The sequence below is a fragment of the Rhynchophorus ferrugineus genome, unplaced genomic scaffold (genome assembly GCF_030347505.1).
Source record: "Rhynchophorus ferrugineus isolate W39M unplaced genomic scaffold, kcgeb_rfMv2 rfM2, whole genome shotgun sequence".
NCBI lineage: Eukaryota > Metazoa > Arthropoda > Insecta > Coleoptera > Curculionidae > Rhynchophorus > Rhynchophorus ferrugineus.
This window is the reverse complement of record NW_027472581.1, coordinates 36,530,845-36,551,135: the sequence shown is the minus strand read 5'-3', so window position 1 is coordinate 36,551,135 and position 20,291 is coordinate 36,530,845. Positions and strand designations below refer to the sequence as shown.

General features: G+C 32.1%; 1 protein-coding gene across 1 annotated transcript; it reads right to left on the bottom strand.

Moving 5' to 3' along the window:
* Nucleotides 1-6,841: 6,841 nt before the first annotated feature.
* Nucleotides 6,842-15,005, bottom strand: LOC143191927 (beta-galactosidase-1-like protein 2). The gene is made up of 6 exons (XM_076397370.1): nt 14,672-15,005; nt 11,459-11,681; nt 11,237-11,388; nt 11,013-11,183; nt 10,779-10,955; nt 6,842-7,818 (listed from the first exon to the last, which is right to left on the bottom strand). Exons 1-6 carry the CDS (start codon nt 14,955-14,957, stop codon nt 6,869-6,871), a joined length of 1,959 nt encoding a protein of 652 aa, XP_076253485.1. The 5' UTR covers nt 14,958-15,005; the 3' UTR covers nt 6,842-6,868.
* Nucleotides 15,006-20,291: the final 5,286 nt, after the last annotated feature.

Below are 20,291 nucleotides of genomic sequence, written 5' to 3'. Positions count from 1 at the left end.
AGAGGATCACTTGCCTCTAACTTTACACGTTTTTACCCTGTTATCTGTTGTAAAGATGTACGATTAATCTCATTATATGTTATATCAGACGGTACCATCGGGCGATGAAGGGGATGAAGAGCAGTATGGGTCAAGGATAAAGTTAAAATGAAATAAGTAGAGGAGTTAGACATAGGTAATTTGATTTTTATATCAGAGGACCTCGTGATACTACACATGGTGGCAATCGTTCGACAAAATAGTTATTTACCAACATTTTTGATTACTTTATGGATCATTTAACTGAAAAAAAAATTGAAAAAACTCAAGAAATTTAATTAATGTAGGTACATTAACATTCTTTATGGCAAATATAATTACATTTATATAATTTTCCTTTTAACAGTAGAAACTACTATGTTTCTGTTGTAGTTATTTATAGTTATATTTACGTCATATTTTAGATAATCAATACTATAGAAATAACATCATAAACAAATTTGCATGCTCCCGAGATATAAAATTATTACCAAATACGCACATTGTCGAGCGTTCTAATATGTTGCCTCACTAAAGAATCCAAAATAAATGATAATCAGATGGAACTAGGTCTGAGGAATAAGTTAGTGCCACGCTGGAGAACTTCTCAAGTTCAAAAAGGTATTCTAAGTCAAGTGAGCAATATACCTTATGCTGCTGTGCACGTTGTATAATATTTTTAAACAAAATATTAAGTTCAAAAAATCTGCAAAAATTGAGTCATATAGTTAATAACAATTGAAAAGTCCACAGCCTACCATAGTAAAATAATTTTTTTTCGCAAAATTAATTTTTTTTATTCAACATAATTCCCTTCAAGGGTGATACATTGATTATAGCGACCCTACAAACTTTTCGAAGCCATTTCTGTAGTACGATTTGTACTTTGCTTCAAAATAGGCCTCTGTTTCGATGATCACCTCTTCATTCGACGAAAATTTCTTCCCAGCGAGCATCCTTTTGAGATCTGAGAACAGGAAAAAGTCGCTGGGGGTCAGATCTGGAGAATACGGTGGATAAGGAAGCAATTCGAAGCCCAATTCTTGGATTTTCGCCATCGCTTTCACTGACTTGTAATTCACGGTGCATTGTCTTGGTGAAGCAGAACTTTCTTTTTCTTCAAATGCGGCCGTTTTTCGGCGAATTCGTACTTCAAACGATCCAATAACGCAATGTAACAGTCGCTGTTGATGGGCCTTCCTTTTTCATGCTAGTCAATGAAAATTATTCCATCCGCATCCCAAAATACAGACGCCATAAGGTTGCCAGCCGACTGTTGCGTTTTCCCACGCTTTGGAGCGGGTTCATCGTGTGCAGTCCACTTGGATGATTGTCGACTAGAGTTCGGAGTGAAATGATGGATCCATGTTTAATCCATTGTTACATATCGACGCAAAAACTTGGGTTTATTACGCTTGATCATTTTCAAACATTGTTCCGAATCATCAACTCGTCGTTGTCTTTGGTCAAAAGTGAGCTCACGCGGCAACCACTTTGCACAGATCTTTCTCGTAGCCATCATGTACATCATCCCATGGATGATATGATGTACACGTTCAGTTGATATATTTAGAGTATCTGCTATTTTGTTCAATTTCAATTTACAGTCATTCAAAATAATTTTGTGGATTGTTTAATGTTTTCGACGGTAACAACCTCTTTTGGGCGTCCACTGCGTTCACCGACTTCGGTTCCCTTTTCACCACGTTTAAACTTAGCATACGAATCTCTGATGGTTGATTTTCCTGGGACAGTGTCCGGAAACTCGGCATCAAGTCAAGTTTTTGCTTCAACTTTATTTTTTTCTTTCAAAAATTAATGTTTTATCAACACGCGAATTTCCTTTTTATCCATTTTTTCACAATAACAAAAGTTGCTTCACTCAAAATGATACAATTCACAAATCGTCCAACAGCTGTCTAATTTATACACGTATCTTCAAAGGGTTAGAGCTAACTAAAAAACATATGGATTTAATTCTAGTAGCGCCATCTGTGTGCCAGGTGGGGGACTTTTCAATTGACCTGTTAATTAACGCATTACACATAAATGTTATACTGTTTACTAACATATTGAATTTGCATTTAACTAGATTTCGTCTAATTTTATGTTCTTAAAAAGAGCATATGACATTCAACAAATCGATAAGCATTCAAATTGAACTGAGACTGAACAAAATATTAAATTTGTTAAAGTAAACTAAAAACAAAAGCCAGAAAATCATTGAATGTAAAGATACTTAGGAATAGTTTTCGATTCAACTTTTAGAGATTCTGTATACGTCGATTTTGCCTATTACCGATCAAGTTGACTTTCTTCCTCGCAGCGTCACTCCGTTCGACACGTGTGTACGTTCGCGAAATCCGTCTCTGCGAGCATGGCCCATACCGATAAGGCAGCCCCGGGCCGAAATAAAGATAGCGATCTTAATATACTGCCTTTGTGCTGGAAATAGTGCTCAGATTTATGGCTTTTTATGCTGGAAATCTAATTAAAAACCGGCTGTAAATCACTAATTTGTTTAGGGCGATGGATATGGGGTACTCCCCGAGGAGATTTTGGACTATTTATGGCGTTAATATTGTCGTGATGGGGGATGGCTCTTTTATCTAGGTGTTTGCGATTTGCTTCTTTTACCCCGCCCACGGAAAATGGATCCGTCCATTTTAAGCAACCAGTTAAGGTTTCTTCTGTTGACACATGAATGTGTCGATAACATGGTCAGAAATATGCTAAACTACGAAACTAATTATATAAACTTTAATTCTAATTTTTATTCATGAATAACATTGATGTAACATAATTATATCAATATTTATTTCAATCCATAATATCTAATGTTAAATACATAAATTAACAATATAGTTAAACATCATGAATCAAATAAAGCTCTGATAGTAATTTTAATAAATTTAAAAACGTTCCGCATTATTTTCAAAGTGGTTATGATAATTTATAAATAATTTGTAATATAATATTATTCACAGTATAGTTCGCATAATGGAACCATAAGGCTTAAAAATAAAGAATTGTAAAGTATTTAAACAGTTACAATACAATTGGAAATCCCAACATCATCCAAGTCCCTATTTAAAATACTTAGGGTCACCAATGAAGAAGAGGAAACTAACAAGTTACCAATAAAGACTAAAACCAACTAACACAATTGTAAATAATAAGCCACACTAAGTTACTTAATATTTCAATTGTCTATATTACAAATATTACAGTTAATACTAAAATCAGGCTCCTCTGATCGCTTATTTTGCCAATTTTTTTGTGTTTTTCTCCGATATTACATTATATATACGAGAGTTATAACATAGTCAAGAACAAGAATTTTTGATATGTTTGCCCAATAAAGAGTATGCGATTTCTTAACTTGAATTCAAGAATTATCGAAATTTTTTATTACCGTTTGAATAAAATAGATATTCTCAAGGCAAAATAAAAATAAGGAATAAGATTAAATAAAGTAATACAAACAACACAAGGTTAACAGCATCTAAGATCACTATTCGGTAGTGGCGAAAAGGATAGCATATTGATTGAGCAGAATCATGAAAATCATTATATGGTTCGCATTGCAAAGCCATAGCGCTTCATAATTAATCATAAAATGACCAAATTATTAACAATTAATGGCTGGTCTACCATTTTAAACCTGAAAACATTCAGTTTGAGCAAATTCAAGGGTTCAAGTATTTAGTACCAGCAGTACGGGTGAAGAAAGTGACACCTGTGGCTAAAGTATCAAGCAACAAAGACGGCGAAGTTGGAGGTAGTTCTGACCAGTAAAAGATCAACAAATTAATTACAGACTTAGTAGGGTGTGTCTTCATTGTATTTGGCCACAAAGATTATTCGAAGTCTTGCTGCACAACAGCATAGTTTTACTTGAGAAGTAGGCACTCCCCCTGATCAACGGTGTGGATAAATAATAATGATGAACTTAATTAAAAAAACAATAACTAATGTCGCGATTCTGTAATAGAATTTTGTTTCGTTGAAATCCTTTTAAAATCACTTGAAAATGTCTAAATTATTATACACCCAATCGACTATTGAAACTAGAAGCACATATTAAAATATTGGAAATAAAGTATCAATAAAACTCTAAAAAAAGTTATGGACCATCAAATATATAATACAATATACTAAGATTTAAACTGTAAAACAATTTACAAACAAAACAAAATATTGATTGCTTCTATAATTATGACCATCCTATCTATAAGTAAATAAAACTATAAATATTAAACTGAGGCTTTATTGTAACATATATGCAGTGAAAAACAACCTTAGGAACCAATACAGTATGAGTATTAACCGAAATGTTATCACAATAACAAAAAATATTTGAATTATGTCAATCATCTGAATAGTCCGGTCGATGTCAATCAACAGCCTTGCTCGAAGTTTAAAATATAGAAACAAGAAAGGCAAATTAAAAGGAGAAGAAGAAAAGTGAAAAACAATAGAGAATTGCCGTTTATTAATTAGTTCTAATGATTTACATATAATTGATTAGTGGAAAATTTCACTTGACTAGCCAATCTGTAGTGTTCGAAAACCATAATATCGTTAGATCCCTGTTTCAGCAACAGAGCGCATTGCAGAGCAATATGGTTTCAGAAATAATGAAGTAAAGACCAAAATTTTGACAACTAACGGTTGGCCTATTATTCTAAAACTGAACTGTTCACTCGAGCAAGTGCAAGAGTAATAGAGGAGCAGAAAATAACATAAAGTGATGGAATGTTTTTGTCCAATAAAAAATAAACAAATACGTCATACTCTTGTGTGGGTCTTCCTTTTGTCAGACAGACCAGCAAGAATATTATAAATTGCACATTCATTGCTGCACAACAACATCGTATTAGATGAGAAGTGTTCCCTAGAACCGGCTATGAATAAATAATGGTGAACTTAATAAATAAAAAAAAACTAATTTTGTTTCAATTTTTTTTCGGTATCTTTATAGTCACCTATTTTAAATGATTAGGTAATTATTAAATGATTATCCCAATGGATCATTAAAACTAGAAACATATTTTAAAAAGAATGTTTCCAATAGTAGTACAGTATAGTACCAATAAAAGTACCAATGAAGTACTAGTGAAACTTTAAACAAAATTATTCGTCATCACAAATTTAGTAGAAACTAAAAGGATTAGCACTGTTAAGTAATTTCTTCAAAAATAAAATAAAAAATTGATTTTTTCTTACAATTACAACCACTTTATGAATAAAAATATATGAAGTATCGCCTACCTGAGGCTTTATTTGACTTGGGTGCTATTCTATTTATGGCAATAAAAAAGAAAAACAATTCTCAGATCAATATCAATCAAAAGCATTATTAAAAATTTACTATAAAATATAGATTAGAGACGCAGAACAGAAAACAATAAAGATTTATAATTTATTTATTACATCTAATGGTTAGCATATACTTGATCAGTGACAAATTTCACTTGACTAGCCGCTCTGTAGTGTTCAAAAACCATAATATCGTTAGATCCTTGTTTCAGTAATGGAGCTGGTAAATATAAAGCTTGTCGTGTCAATTAAAGCCAAACAGAACAGATTGCATCTCTAATCAGTTGCTTCGAATAGAAACGACATAATCGTGGCCCACTCTTGCCAGTAAAATTCGATAGAGAGGTACGCATTTTTATCACACATATTTTATCACAGATCAAAGATAAAAATTGTATAGCAACAATGAGTACTTTTTTTTTAAAAATAATTTAATACAATTATTTTAGAGGAACTGTCAGTCTGAAAAATATCCATAGAAAGCTTAGAAATATGTAGCTCTTTGAGGAATATAGAACAAGGTGTGAAGATGTAAAGCTAACCCACGAATAGGTCCAATAGAACTTTCAGACATTGCTTTTAAACTAATTCAATTTCTAAGAGCATAGTATAAAATCAAAATAGATTTATTATTTCAATTTCTGTATTTAGATGATATTTCAAAATGGTACCAACATACTGAAGAGTCACTCATAGTAGGATGATAATAGAAATTGTGTTAAGACAACACAAGTTTATGGAAAAAGATAAACATTGAAATAACATTTGATTAGGTTTTACTAGTCATAACATTTATTTCAAAATTTATTGAAGATATATTGTTCTTTGTGATGGAAACAGGAATAGTTAATATCAACTTCGGTTTGGATGAACTTCATCAGATACATTAAAGAAGTAATTGACCAACGATGGCATCGTGAAATAGAAATTAACAGCTTAGTTATTCACTTGAACGAACATTTCTAAATTTGGGATTATGATTCAATGCTGACCATTTCCAAAACAGGGTAATGAGAGTTGAAACACGTAACAGAACAAAGTAATAAGACGTACAGTGATATCAAAATGACTTTAAAAGGAAACATTGTACCGAAAGAAACAATATCTAGGCGTAAAAGGTAAATATGATCTCTAATAATATTAAAATATATTAGTTGGTTATACAGTTGTTAATTTGGTGATTAAGTGAACATATTTTAAAAAGAATCTTTCTAATAGTGGTACAGTATAGTACCAATAGAAGTACCAATGAAGTACTAGTGAAACTTTAAAGAAAATTATTCGATATCAAAAATTTAGTAGAAACTAAAAAGATTAGCACTGTTAAGTAATTTTTTTAAAAATAAAATTAAAAAATGATTTTTTCTTACAATTACAACCACTTTATGAATAAAAATATATGAACTATCGCCTACCTGAGGCTTTATTTGACTTGAATAATCAAAAGCATTATTAAATTTTTATTATAAAATATAGATTAGACACGCAGAACAGAAAACAATAAAGATTTATAATTTATTTATTACATCTAATGGTTAGCATATACTTGATCAGTGACAAATTTCACTTGACTAGCCGCTCTGTAGTGTTCAAAAACCATAATATCGTTAGATCCTTGTTTCAGTAATGGAGCTGGTAAATATAAAGCTTGTTGTGGTCCCATCTTTGCATATCTGCCCAAAACGAAACCATTCACTATTACTAGTCCTTTAACCCATTCCTCCATATAAACGTAGGTATCAGCTGGAGTTCCATCAACCCATAAACTACCCTTATACAAAACAGGTTCATTGTTATTCGAAGAAACATCTGTCCAGGAATATAAGTTATCAGTCCAGGATTTTTTAAATTCCAGAGCATACATTGTCCAGTCGTACACAGCTTCATTGTTGATATAGATATCTCCCTGCCAAAGTCCTTTGTACTGTCGGTACGCCCCTACATTAACTCTTCCCCAGTTTTCAACAACTAAATCGATGGTGGCGCCAGTTAATGCATCCGTGTTTATCATAATGCTTGGTTCAAGGGTCTTCCAAGTTCCAAAGTTACTTAGATCAGATGCATATTCGATAACGGGCGATACTCTGACGCCATTAACCAAAACTATAAGAGTGTCGCAGATTCTTCCGTCGATTTTAAGCCACGAGTTCTTTGCCAGGTTTACGCCGGTCTTCCTGTAAACCACATAACCATAACTTTGTCCACTTCCTCCGTTGATATCCATTTGTTCCATGGACACCGGCTTCGAAGTTTTCCAGGATGGTGCTTGCTCTATTAAACTGCTGACAGTCACTTGTTTCGTTAAAGTAACCCATGGATAAGCTATTCTTTGAGATAATTCAGGTGCAGCAGGAAGTTTGGTCTTAATTGGGTTGTATTTTGCGAGCAGCTCTTGTGTCAGCCAATATTTGTCGGTATAATCTCCATTTTCAGCCAAAGGAGAGCCGTAATCATAACTAGTAGTCATTGGTGAAAAATCTAAAATAGAATATAACTTTATTAGATAATGTGGAAGATATATCAAGCTACACATATTAGGACCATGAATTTTTATCAGTGTCGTATTAACAGTATTTCTAATATTATGTATTAGGTTAATTTAGTAAGGATTAAACATGAAATTTGACCAGCGACATATGTTGACAGAAACAAGAAATTTCAATGTTAACAACCAATAATAAAAGCAATAAGAGAACAACTAGAGTAAGAAAGATATAGCAATGAAAAATAGCATGTAGTATTTCGCTCTTAGTAGATTATAAGAATGTATTAAAATTAATAGTTTCTCTACATAAAATAAAAATTTTCTATTTAGTATAATTGAGTTATTAAGTATATACAGAGGCTAATCTGGGAACGTTCAAAATTGTTTTTTCTACATTACTTAATTTTGTTGTTTGATTTAAAGATATCTGCTGTCTAAACCCATCAAGAAGTTCTAAAAATTTGAGATGATGCTGCTCTGTTATATCTCAATTATAGGCTTTGGTTTCAAACATGTAATGATAGTGAAATTGGTAATGTCATGGCGAAAAACATGGGATGGAAAAAACGGTTATATAGAATCGAAAATATCAATAAAATCCCATTTCGAACCGTTTCAACATCGCGATTTTTCTCGACACCACAATGGCAAAATTCGTGAGTTTGGTCGTTGGTTGTATCATATCTGCCGACGTCAAATCAATAAACTAAAGGAGGGATTGTTGCGAAAAAGACCAGCAATAGTTTTGAAGCATAGTATATTCAATATAACAGTGAAATTACGTCATTAAGATGTTTAGTATATTGCCGCAATTTCTAAATTAGTTATAGAATCAGACAATATTTTCTTTCTCATTTTAATCTAGTTAAAAAGAGACATAATGCTGTTTGATAAGTTCGAACATGTAACTGAACCAGCCTGCAAATGTCACCCGGTTGTCAAAATTCTTTAAAATATTAATTATAATAACTGCAACTTATAAACCAGCAAACTTGTTTTAATAAATTTCAAATCGCTGTTTATTATTACTCTGATTGAAAATGGCGAAGCCAAACAAAACAGATTGCATCTTTAATCAATTACTTCGAACAGGAACGACATAATCGTGGCCCACTCTTGCCAGTAAAATTCGATAGAGAGGTACGCATTTTTATCACACATATTTTATCACCGATCGAAGATATAAAATGTATAGGAACAATGAGTACTTTTTTTTTAAACATAATTTAATACAATTATTTCAGAAGAACTGTCAGTCTGATAAATATCCATAGAAAGCTTAAAAATATAGAACAAGGTGTGAAGATGTAAAGCTAACCCACGAATAGGTCTAATAGAACTTTCAGACGTTGCTTTTAAACTAATTAAATTTCTAAAAGCATATTATAAAATCAAGAAAGAGTTATTATTTAAATTTCTGTATTTAGATGATATTTCAAAATGGTACCAACATACTGAAGAGTCACTCATAGTAGGATGATAATAGAAATTGTGTTAAGACAACACAAGTTGATGGAAAAAAATAAACATTGAAATAACATTTGAATAGATTTTACTAGTCATAACATTTATTTAAAAATTTATTGAAGACATATTGTTCTTCATAATGGAAACAGGAATAGTTAATATCATCTATGTTTTGGATGAACTTGATCAGAAACATTAAAGAAATAATTGACCAATAATGGCATCGTTAAATAGAAATTAACAGCTTAGTTATTCACTTGAGCGAACATTTCTGAATGTGGGATTATGATTCAATGCTGACTTTTTCCAAGACAGGGTAATGAGAGTTGAAACAACTAACAGAACAAAGTAATAAGAAGTACAGTGATATCAGAATGACTTTAAAAGGAAACACTGTACCGAAAGAAACAAGATCTAAGCGTTAAAGGTAAATATGATCTCTAATAAAATTAAAATTTATTAGTTGGTTATACAGTTGTTAATTTGGTGATTAAGCTCACATAACTCGCCTAGAACTCATAACTCATAGGTAGTGTGGAAAATAGTTCAATATAAATACAATAAAATATAAACCTAATCTAGAAATTGTTATAACTGTATAATTAATTGTAGTTCTAGGTCTTTCGATAATATATGCATTAGATGTTCTATAATATTAAAAAAAAATATTGGACAACACTATAGTTTCACTATTTTATTTAGATTAGAATTATTTTCATACCAAAGCAAAAATCGTCAAGTCAGATGTCGTGAGATCACTGTTTTATTGAACGGGCTATATATACTATTGACCTTCAAATGCGAAATTCTGCCGCACTTAACTTAATCACCAGACTTATTTTTGGTTCGCCATTTTGCCAGAAATATTCGTTCCAAAAATTGTAAAAATATATTAAAAATATTTTAAATAAAACATATTGCGCCAATTTTTTCCAATATATTCCTTTTTAAAATAATCAGATTAAGAAGGACTTTAACTTTTATGTAAATGCAATTGAATAACACTATTGAAAAAGCATAATTGTAAATAATTAAACTTGATAATTTTCTAAATTAATAGCAGATTAAGTTAATTTCTCCAGAAATGATAAAAAATTGTGGAGTACATACTGGACTTTAACTTTGATGTAACTGCAATTGAATAACATTGTTTAGGTCAAAATTAGTTAAACAATTTTATGATATAGCCGTTGTGGAATGGCATCCCCTTGAATTGGCAATATTGAATTCACCAGTAATAGCAACTTTTGTTCATAAATTATTTGGCTAGGTGTAGTAATGTGCTTCCACGTTGCTAAGAAATGAGGAACACAAATAGATGAAAGGGAAAAATGAGATGAAAAATTATAGAAAATGAATAATTGTGACTAATTAAATTTGACAATTTTCTGATAAAATAGTACTTTAAATAAAAAAATTATATTAACTAATGGTTGGACCTAATTATTTATGCAATATATTTAATCATAAATAAATTATAAATTACCGGTATTCCAATCATCAAATGCCAAATTCTCGGCACCACTCAGAAAATTGAAATTCGTCCCTCCAATGAACATGTACATATTTACTGATGCGGGATAGGCCAATATTGCTTCGTAGACTTCATGGAATTGGTCCAGTGTCTTGGTTTGATGAGCATTTCCCCAATAATCAAACCAGCCTTAACATAAACAAATATTATTGTGTTGTTATATAACGTTACAATATTATAAAATACCTGACCAATATTCCATAACCATAACCGGTTTATTTGGCTGCATAGACTTAAGTGTATCCAAATTGGTTTGAGCATCAGAATCAAAGTTTCCAGTCATCAAGAAATATTCCGGATATGCTCCAGCAGTTCCTTTCCAGGGGTTATCAGCAGTCACCAAAAGCTCGGTAATACCTAAAATTTTCTAAAGAGTTTAAAATATCATTTACATATCCATTAATAAATACCATTGTTTAACATTAATTCTCTCAGATTCCACAGGTAGTTATGATCTTCATAACCAGTAATGGCGTACTCGTTTTCAACTTGAAACATAATAATTGGACCACCTTTGGTAAATTGATACTTCGCTAAAATTGGCATTAACACGTTAAACCATCTGGAACCAAAAATTTTAATTAATATTTTAATGGATTACATTAAGGTGATCTCCAAAGTATCACTCTTACCTTGAAACATAATTCATATAATATTCATTGTTAGTCCTAACCCAAAGTTTGTCTCCGTCTCGAAGAATGAAACTGGGAAAACCACCAAATTCGAATTCTGCACAGATAAATGGTCCGGACCTAACAATAGCGAACAGATCTTCTTCCTTAGCTATTTGTAGAAATTCTTCCAAATGCAGAAAATCTGACATGTCTGAACCTCCATTTCCAAAGTCGTACAGTCCTAAAATAGTTAAGTATAGGTTAATAATTCAAATGTATTCATATTATATTTATTTTTAATGTCAAACTGTCTGGTTGTTATGTGGTTTAGTATGAAGAGCAACAAATTAAGTGAATCAAGACTTCTTGACTTTACAATAATAAAATATAAAATAAAATTTTACTAAAATGAAACTCAACAAAGCTAGTTAGGTCTATTACGTCCAACAGGTCAATTGAAAAGTCCCGGCCTACCATAGTAAAACACATTTTTTTAGTAAAATTAGTTTATTATTCATCATAATTCTTTTTAAGGGCGATACACTGATTATTACACTCCAACTTTTCGATACCATTTTTGTACTACGATTTGTCCTTTGCTTCAAAATAGACCACAGTTTCGGCCATCACCTCTTCATTCGACGAAAATTTTTCCCAGAGAGCATTCTTTTGAGATCTGAGAACAGAAAATATTCGCTGGGAGCAAGATCTGGAGAATACCGCGGATGAGAAAGCAATTCGAAGCCTAATAGATATTTGCCATCGTTTTCACTGACTTGTGACACGGTGAATTGTCTTGGTGAAACAGCACTTTCTTTATCTTCAAATGCGGCCGTTTTTCGGCCATTTCGTCATTCAAACGGATCAATAACGCTATGTAATAGTCAGTGTGGATAGTTTTTCCCATTTCAAGGTAGTCAACGGAATTTATACCATGCGCATCCCAAAATATAGACGATATAACCTTGCCAGCCGTTGCGTTTTTCCACGCTTTGGGCGGGTTCATCGTGTGCAGTCCACTGGCATGACTGTCGATTGGACTTCAGAGTGAAATGATGAAACCTTGTTTGATCCATTGTCACATATCGACGCAAAAACTAGGGTTTACTATTCTTGATAATCTTTAAACACTGCTCCGAATTATCAACTCGTCGTTGTTTTTGTCAAAAGTGAGCTCGCGCGGCAACCACTTTGCAAAGAGCTTTCTCATACCCAAATATTCGTGAATGATATGATGTACACGTTCACTTGATATCTTTAGAGTATCTGCTATTTCATTCAAGTTCAATTTACGGTCATTCAAAATGATTTTGTGAATTTTTTTAATGCTTTATCTGTAACAACCTCTTTTGGTAACAACCTCCACTGGGTTCACAATCTTCGGTGCTCATTTCACCACGTCTAAATTTAGCATACCAATCCTTGATTAAGTTGATTTTCCTGGAGCAATGTCCGGAAACTTAGCATCAAACCAAGTTTTTGCTTCAACTATATTTTTTCCCTATAAATAATATTTTATTAACACGCGAAATTCCTTTTCACATTTTTTTACGATAACAAATGTTGCTTCATTCAAAATGATATAATTCACAAACTAATGATCCGACAGCTGTTAAATTTATACACGCATCGTTGTAGGGTTAGGTCTAACTAAAAACATATGGATTTAATTATAGTAGCGCCATCTATGTGTCAGGCCGGGGACTTTTCAGTTGACCAGTTATACTTCTTATTTTATGTCGATAAATATCAAAACTATATATATATCGATTTTTCTTGACATAAAATAACCTATTTCTGTTCAATAATATTAAATTATTCAGTATAGACAGATATTAATAACTGAGCGCTTAAAATTTCAGTTTCGTTATTCAAACAATTTTATAAACTCTTATGGAAGACTCAAAAATTTCGAACACACTGAATTATGGACAATAGCACAGCAATTCAACACTTAGCAATTGCTGAAACAAAATCAAAACATGAATTTTCCATATATTATATGTATGTATAAAAAGTGCATCTCCTATAACAACCTCAAGCGCAGAAGCTATAGGTTAATCTAGAAAAGCCATCCATATCAATGCCGAATGTAGAAAATTCATGACCATAGTCATGCTATTCATATGGTGGGATCAGCAAGATGTAGTATATTACTATATTCGAAAATCAAAAGAAACTGTTACTGCAGATATCTACTGACGTCGTTGAACGAACTTTATAAATTATTATTATAAAGAGTCATCCTCTTACTTGTCATGCAGACAAATCTCAGGAAAGGTTCTGAAAGATAAACTGTCCCAATTCGGATGGGGGTAAAGCTAGCAGTCTCAATAGACATAGCGCATTGTGATTAACGCTTTTTCAAATTAATGCACCGTAGGCTGGCGTACGGTTTCAAATTGCTGAAAAACTGTCAAAATAGATCAATAACAAGATCGATACCAAACCAACATCATTCTTTCAAAGCGATATTGCCATATTGCCAGAAATGTACGAGAAAATTTGGAAAATTATGAAAAATCATTTGATTAATAATCTTACAATTTTATTTAAATTCACTTTAAAGTAAAAAATTATTAGAACACGCATTGGTACCTAATATTATCGAATATTATATTGTGAACAACAGTATCAATATCAAATAATAAAAAACCCAATTGAGATATTTAACTAGATTCAAAATATAACAATTGTTATGATCTTAAGTATATTAAAAAAAACAACGATAAGATGAAGAGTATACTTGCAATGTATTCTCCTTATATATATTATATTTTCTTTTAACAGTAATATTACTTGACATCAATAAATCAGATAAATATACAAGTATATTTTTAAAAATATGTTTGATTTAACTTGATACCTTCAATGATTGTTTACAACGATTTAATAATAAATTACCACTAAATATACTACTTAAAATTTCATATCTGATAATCTGTATTTGAATTATTTATACAAAACTAGTTCTGATGATGTATTTTTGATAGCTTGTAAGTAGATATGTGCACAAAGCCAAATGTATTAGGTTAGTTATGTAACATTATGTACACGGGTTTAAGTCACTTTCAAAATGAAGGTCAATGAGAATAAAATACAAATGTTGAATGGAAATTAAAAAGCGAATAATATTGTATCCAGAAAACGTATTGAGTATAAGAACATTATTTTAAATAAGTTATTCAATAGTAAATAAAATACATATTTTTAGTAATAAGAGTTTCTTACCGGATTGATACTCATGCAGATTCCATGCTATATAGGTTTCCACGGTGTTAAAACCTGCAGCTCTTAATTTTCTTAATCGATCTCTCCAGTAAGCCCTCGGTACTCTAAAATAATGAATAGCACCACTGTATATATAAATTTCCTTTCCGTTAAGATAGAAAGTCGGGCTCTCAGCCGATAACCCGGAACTAATACCACTGGATGTAAAATATTCGTAATTTGTTGGCAGGTCACTTATCGCCTGACTAATTAAGAAACACAACGGTAATAGCTTTGTAACTATCATTTCGGCGGCCTGAATGTGCGAAAATTTGTTCTAAGCAACTAAAACAATGTTATTTGTTATATATATAGTATTATCAAAATTATTAAGTGCTTTTTCGATGGTCATAGTTAGCATCTAAATAAATAAACCAATTGAACTCAGTATTTTTTACAAACATTTAGCGTCACTCTCATCAAGAACGTGATTTGAAGTATAGCTCCGAAAAACAACACACATTAATAAATAACTGGTTGGCAACTGGAAAACAAAAAATGCTTATGATAATCTATCTTCGATGCTGAACTTTATATTTTATTTATTTTTAGATTCAAAATCACGTGTAATTAAACTGGCAAATTAGTTTCAAAGAGTTTGTTGTACATATGTCGTGGATTTATTGTCATAATTTATGTGAAATGAATTCATTTTTCAAAACTTGTATAGTCATCATAAAAATTTATAACGAGAAGACAATTATTTCAACAGAAGAGAGACAAATTGTGCCACCATAGGTTTTCAACAAAGAAACGCCTTTGTGGGGAAACTTTTATTTTACCACTTTAAGTTGAAATAAACTGCAAATAGGACACATCTATTGTTTACAAGCAAATTATATTGTTGTTGATTACATTAATCGAATTGTTGTCAGTGGTTCAAAAGGTACCGGTATATTTAGCAAGAATTCAGGAGGACACCTAAGTTTAAAACTATCAAATTGACAGTACAATTGAGATTGTTATAAGTTCATTGAAGTTATTGGCAAGTTATTAATAACTGTTCTTAGAAGAGTAATTAGACTACCAAGTGATTTTGCAACTTATGGAAGATTTAACTAATATATTAACAATTCTACTGGCTAATGAGAAGATTCTACCAACATGACTTAAAGTCAAACAGATCTCAGGTTTATCAATTATAATGCCAATTTGGACTTATGAAGTTGCATTAAAGCATTAAAGCAACTAGTTAAGCAACGCAGCCAAAATAAAATTCTTGGATTGACTATCAATGCTTATCGATATGTAACCAACAATGTAATATTAAAATTAAATAAAACACATAGTAAATGATATTAAATAAGTTCTCCAAGATGTCGCCTTAAAACATGAAATACAATAAATAGATTATTGCAACCAAAAACACTGCAATATGGAAGCAATACAGCTACTGGACAAAATGCTGAAAATTAGAAATTTGAAATGATCCAAATCACATTTTTCACAGACAACAAAATGGAATGATTTTCAGTAGTATATTTTTTGAATCAAAAAGTAAAATTTTCTTTCAAGATAGTCTTAGATTCGATCGTACCTCAATCTCTTTGAGACTGAGACAAATTATATTGTTTACAGTTATACATGAAAGAAAATGCATAGTAAATGTCGCCATTTTAAAGAAAAAGTTATACACTGGTTTAACAAGGATGTCGAAAATAGCTTTAACTCTTCAAACTTTTAACTTTAAAAGTATCACGTGGTGTGGAGGTATAAAACCGCTGATACCAAAATTCTACTTTCTACCTCTAAAACTTAATTCTAAAACAGACTCTGAAACAAAATTCTACTTTTAAAACGCTACCTTCTTCTCTAACAGTTCTATGATATTTTTTATATTTTTTATATATTTTAAAATACTACTAAATAAAACCTGTAGTTCAAACAACAAACAACAAACACACACACGAAAAGTCCCAGGCGTAACAAAGAAAACACTTTTTTTGTTCTAAATTGGCTTTATTGATCAACAGCCACACAATTATTCCAGCCGCCGCTCAAATATTTCAATGACACTTTTGTAGAGCTATTTATCTTTTGCCTCAAAATCAACCTATCACTAGTTGTTCACCAGTCACCATGTTTCATCAATTGTTACATATCGACGCAAAAATTATGGTTTGTTACATTTAAGCATGACCAAATACTTTCTTAAACGTTCACGCTCACAAGAACACGTTCTTATTTTTGATCAACAGAGAGCAATCGCAGCACCCACTTTGAACGTAGCTTTCTCATAGTCAAATGCTCATGCAATATAGAACCAACACATTCTTTTGACATTACTAATATGTTAGCTCAGGCAACTTCACTTTTCAATCAATAATAACGATTTGTGAATTTTTTACAAGTTTTCTGGTGGAACCACCTGATTTGAACATTGTGTTCTCCGTCATCGGTATCCCTACGACCACGTTTGAAGCCAGAAAATCAAGGTTTTATTGTTGTTTCTTAAGGAGCAGAGAGAAGAGTTCCCTATAACACTTTTCAAGCCATTACGGAGATTGAACGGTATGTATTTCTATCAAGAAGCAGTGTAAAATTGATTCTGAATTGCTTTGAAATTGTTCCATTAACAAAACCATTGTTTTAAAATAACTAAATTAGTGCCACCCTTAGCACAATAACTCACAAAATTATGAGTAGAACATGCACATTTTAACAGCTTCCTTTTGAAGGTTAGTACTATCAAAAAAGCGGTGAATACAATAAAATTAGCCCCATCCATGTGTTAGATCCGGAATTTCTCGGGCTATGTGTTACTAACAGAAACTAAAATGGAAATGGACTTTATCGATAAATAATTAATAGTTAGAGAATAGAATTACATGTGCTCTTCTATTCCATGAATTTTCATAAGAACAATCAAAATTAGAGTACTAAAATGATTACACGATAAATCGTCAAGGAAGGTCCTGTTAAAGTGTGCTAATTTTGTACATCTCCCTATAGAAACAACAAAATATGAAAGGAAACCCTATTCAGCACCCAACAATACTTTGATAACATATATAATATACTTTATTAAGTGTATCATTGTTTTTAAAACGGAGGGAAATGGTGAGGACAAACCGCTATTCTACGCCGCTAACCCCGCGTTCGTTAGTTATAGGTTTTAATTAGGTCCTGGGACCGAGGTGGCCGTCGTCTACCGCCCCGTCTAATCACCGACCGGCCATTTCCGTCGTCCGCGCCCGGTAATGTCACAAGGGCCGTTCCAACTTGGTCAATCCTTTGCCAGTCGCATTACTCGTGTCCAATTGCCCACTAAATCGGACCTATCTTGACACCTTTACGGCGATTTAGAGCGCTCTTCTAGAGGACCCTACGATGCCGGTTTTATGTCCGCGATTTTCCTGCTGGCCGTTGCAGACGAATGGCCTGGCTTATGTCAGGAAATACGGCTCTTAACTGCCTCGATATCGATACGGTAGGACGTCCTTTGTCTCTTTGAATTGGACTGATCCAAGTTCCCCATTTTGTGTAATAGCACATCAACTGTAAAGCAGCTGAAACTAACTAACGAACAAGTATTTTTCTAAGTAAATATTAATTTATCAATATACTAGAATAGCTATTTCATTTTGTATGATATTAGTGACGATAGTGTTACCTGCAGCACTTTTATATTTACTGTATATAACAAAAAATCCCGTAAACCTCTACAGTACTGTGAGTAAACCCCTTTTAAACATATTAAACTGTTATTGTACTCAACTATCTGTTTAATAAGCAGTCAAACAACTTCAAATGAACCAAACCCCTGCCAACAATATCAGAAGGTCAGCTGTATATTAAAGGCATGGGTTTCCTACCAGGTAGAATACCTTGCGGAGTGTTTACCTTTCCATAAGTAGCATCAATGAGTAATTTAGGATCAGCAAATGAATGATTTTACAAAAAAAAGCAGGTTAACCAACAGGTAGATTGATATAAAATTACTTTTGGTTAATTTAGTATTGGCGGATTTACTTATAATTATTTGCAGGCCCTAAAATATCTACAAACTAGAGGAGGTAAGGGAGAAAAAGTTTACTAATTTTTCGTAACAGTACATCAACATAAAGTAACTGAAACTAGCTGTTCTTCTCGGTAAATATTAATTAAACAATATTCTTAAGCAGTTAATTCATTTTAACTAATATAAGTGACAATAATGTTACTTACAGCACTTTTAGATCTGCTATATATAACCCAATATCACAATGATCCCAAAACCCTTCCAACAGTATTAGAAAGTCAGCTGTATATTAAAGGCATGGGCTTATTACCAGAAAAAATGCCTTGCGAAATGTTGGCCTTGCCATAAGTGGCATCAATTGATTTACGATAAGCGATTAATTAATTTTACAAAAAAAAAACAAGTTAAACACATCAGGTAGGTTGCTATAAAACTATTTTTGGTTAATTGTATAATGGAAGGTATATTTATAATTAATTATAGATCATACCAAAACTACAAACTAGAGAAGGTAAGGGAGAAAGAGTCCTCTCATTTTCTGTAATAGCACATCAACCGTAAAGCAGCTAAAATTAACTAACAAACAAGTATTTTTTTTTGTAAATATTAATTTATCAATACACTGGAGCAGTTAAATCATTTTTAATGAAATCAGTGACGATAGTGTTACTTATAACACTTTTATATCTACTATATATAACCGAAAATCCCGTAAACCTCTTCTACCAACTATGGGTTTATCTGGACTGGACCTACAGTTTAACGTGGGCGCCGAACCACGGTCCTCAGAATTAAGCCTACCGACTGGCAAGTGACCAACTTTAGAAATCATCCCAAAAGACACTTCAGGTCACACAGGTCTTACCCAGCCTGGTTACTGGCATGACTGGAATCATTTTCCGTGTCGGATTTTACACTCTCGCCTAGGGCAATCACAAATTGTACGACCATGCTCCAACAGATTCGAACCCGCGGCTATCGCAACAGTAGGAGGACCGTCCTATCACCTTTTCCACTGCACCACCAAGCCGGCTTAAACCGTTATTGTACTCTACTATATGTCTAGTAGGCAGTCAAACAACTTCAAATGTTCCAAACCGTTGCGAACAATATCATAATGTCAGCTTTGTATTCAAGGGATAGGCTTACCACCTATAGAATGTCTTGTGAAGAAGAAGTTATACAGTAGGTAGGTTGTTATAAAATTACTTTTGGTCAATTGAATAATGGAGGATATATTTATAAGAATTTACACAAACTACACTACAAAACTACAAAGTAGAGAAGATAAGGGAGAAAGAAAGAGGGAAAATATAGAGTATATGAAGGATAATATTATTCAAAGGACAATACAAGTTTAGGGCGAAAAATAAGATATTAAGCAATTATGATGGAAACGAGATAAATAAGGAATAGGACTGAGTATATTGAATGGATATATAAGGAAAGAGAATGTACTTGTTCAAATATTAGCTATGAAAGCAGAAAATGATGACAAATAATAATAAAATTATTAAAGTGAAAGAAAAAATACAATAGAGAGTACAAGTCTAAAGGGCAGAAGTAAATCCCGGAAAAGTAAGAAATAAAAAAAATGAAAGGCGGACAAGCAAAACTGAA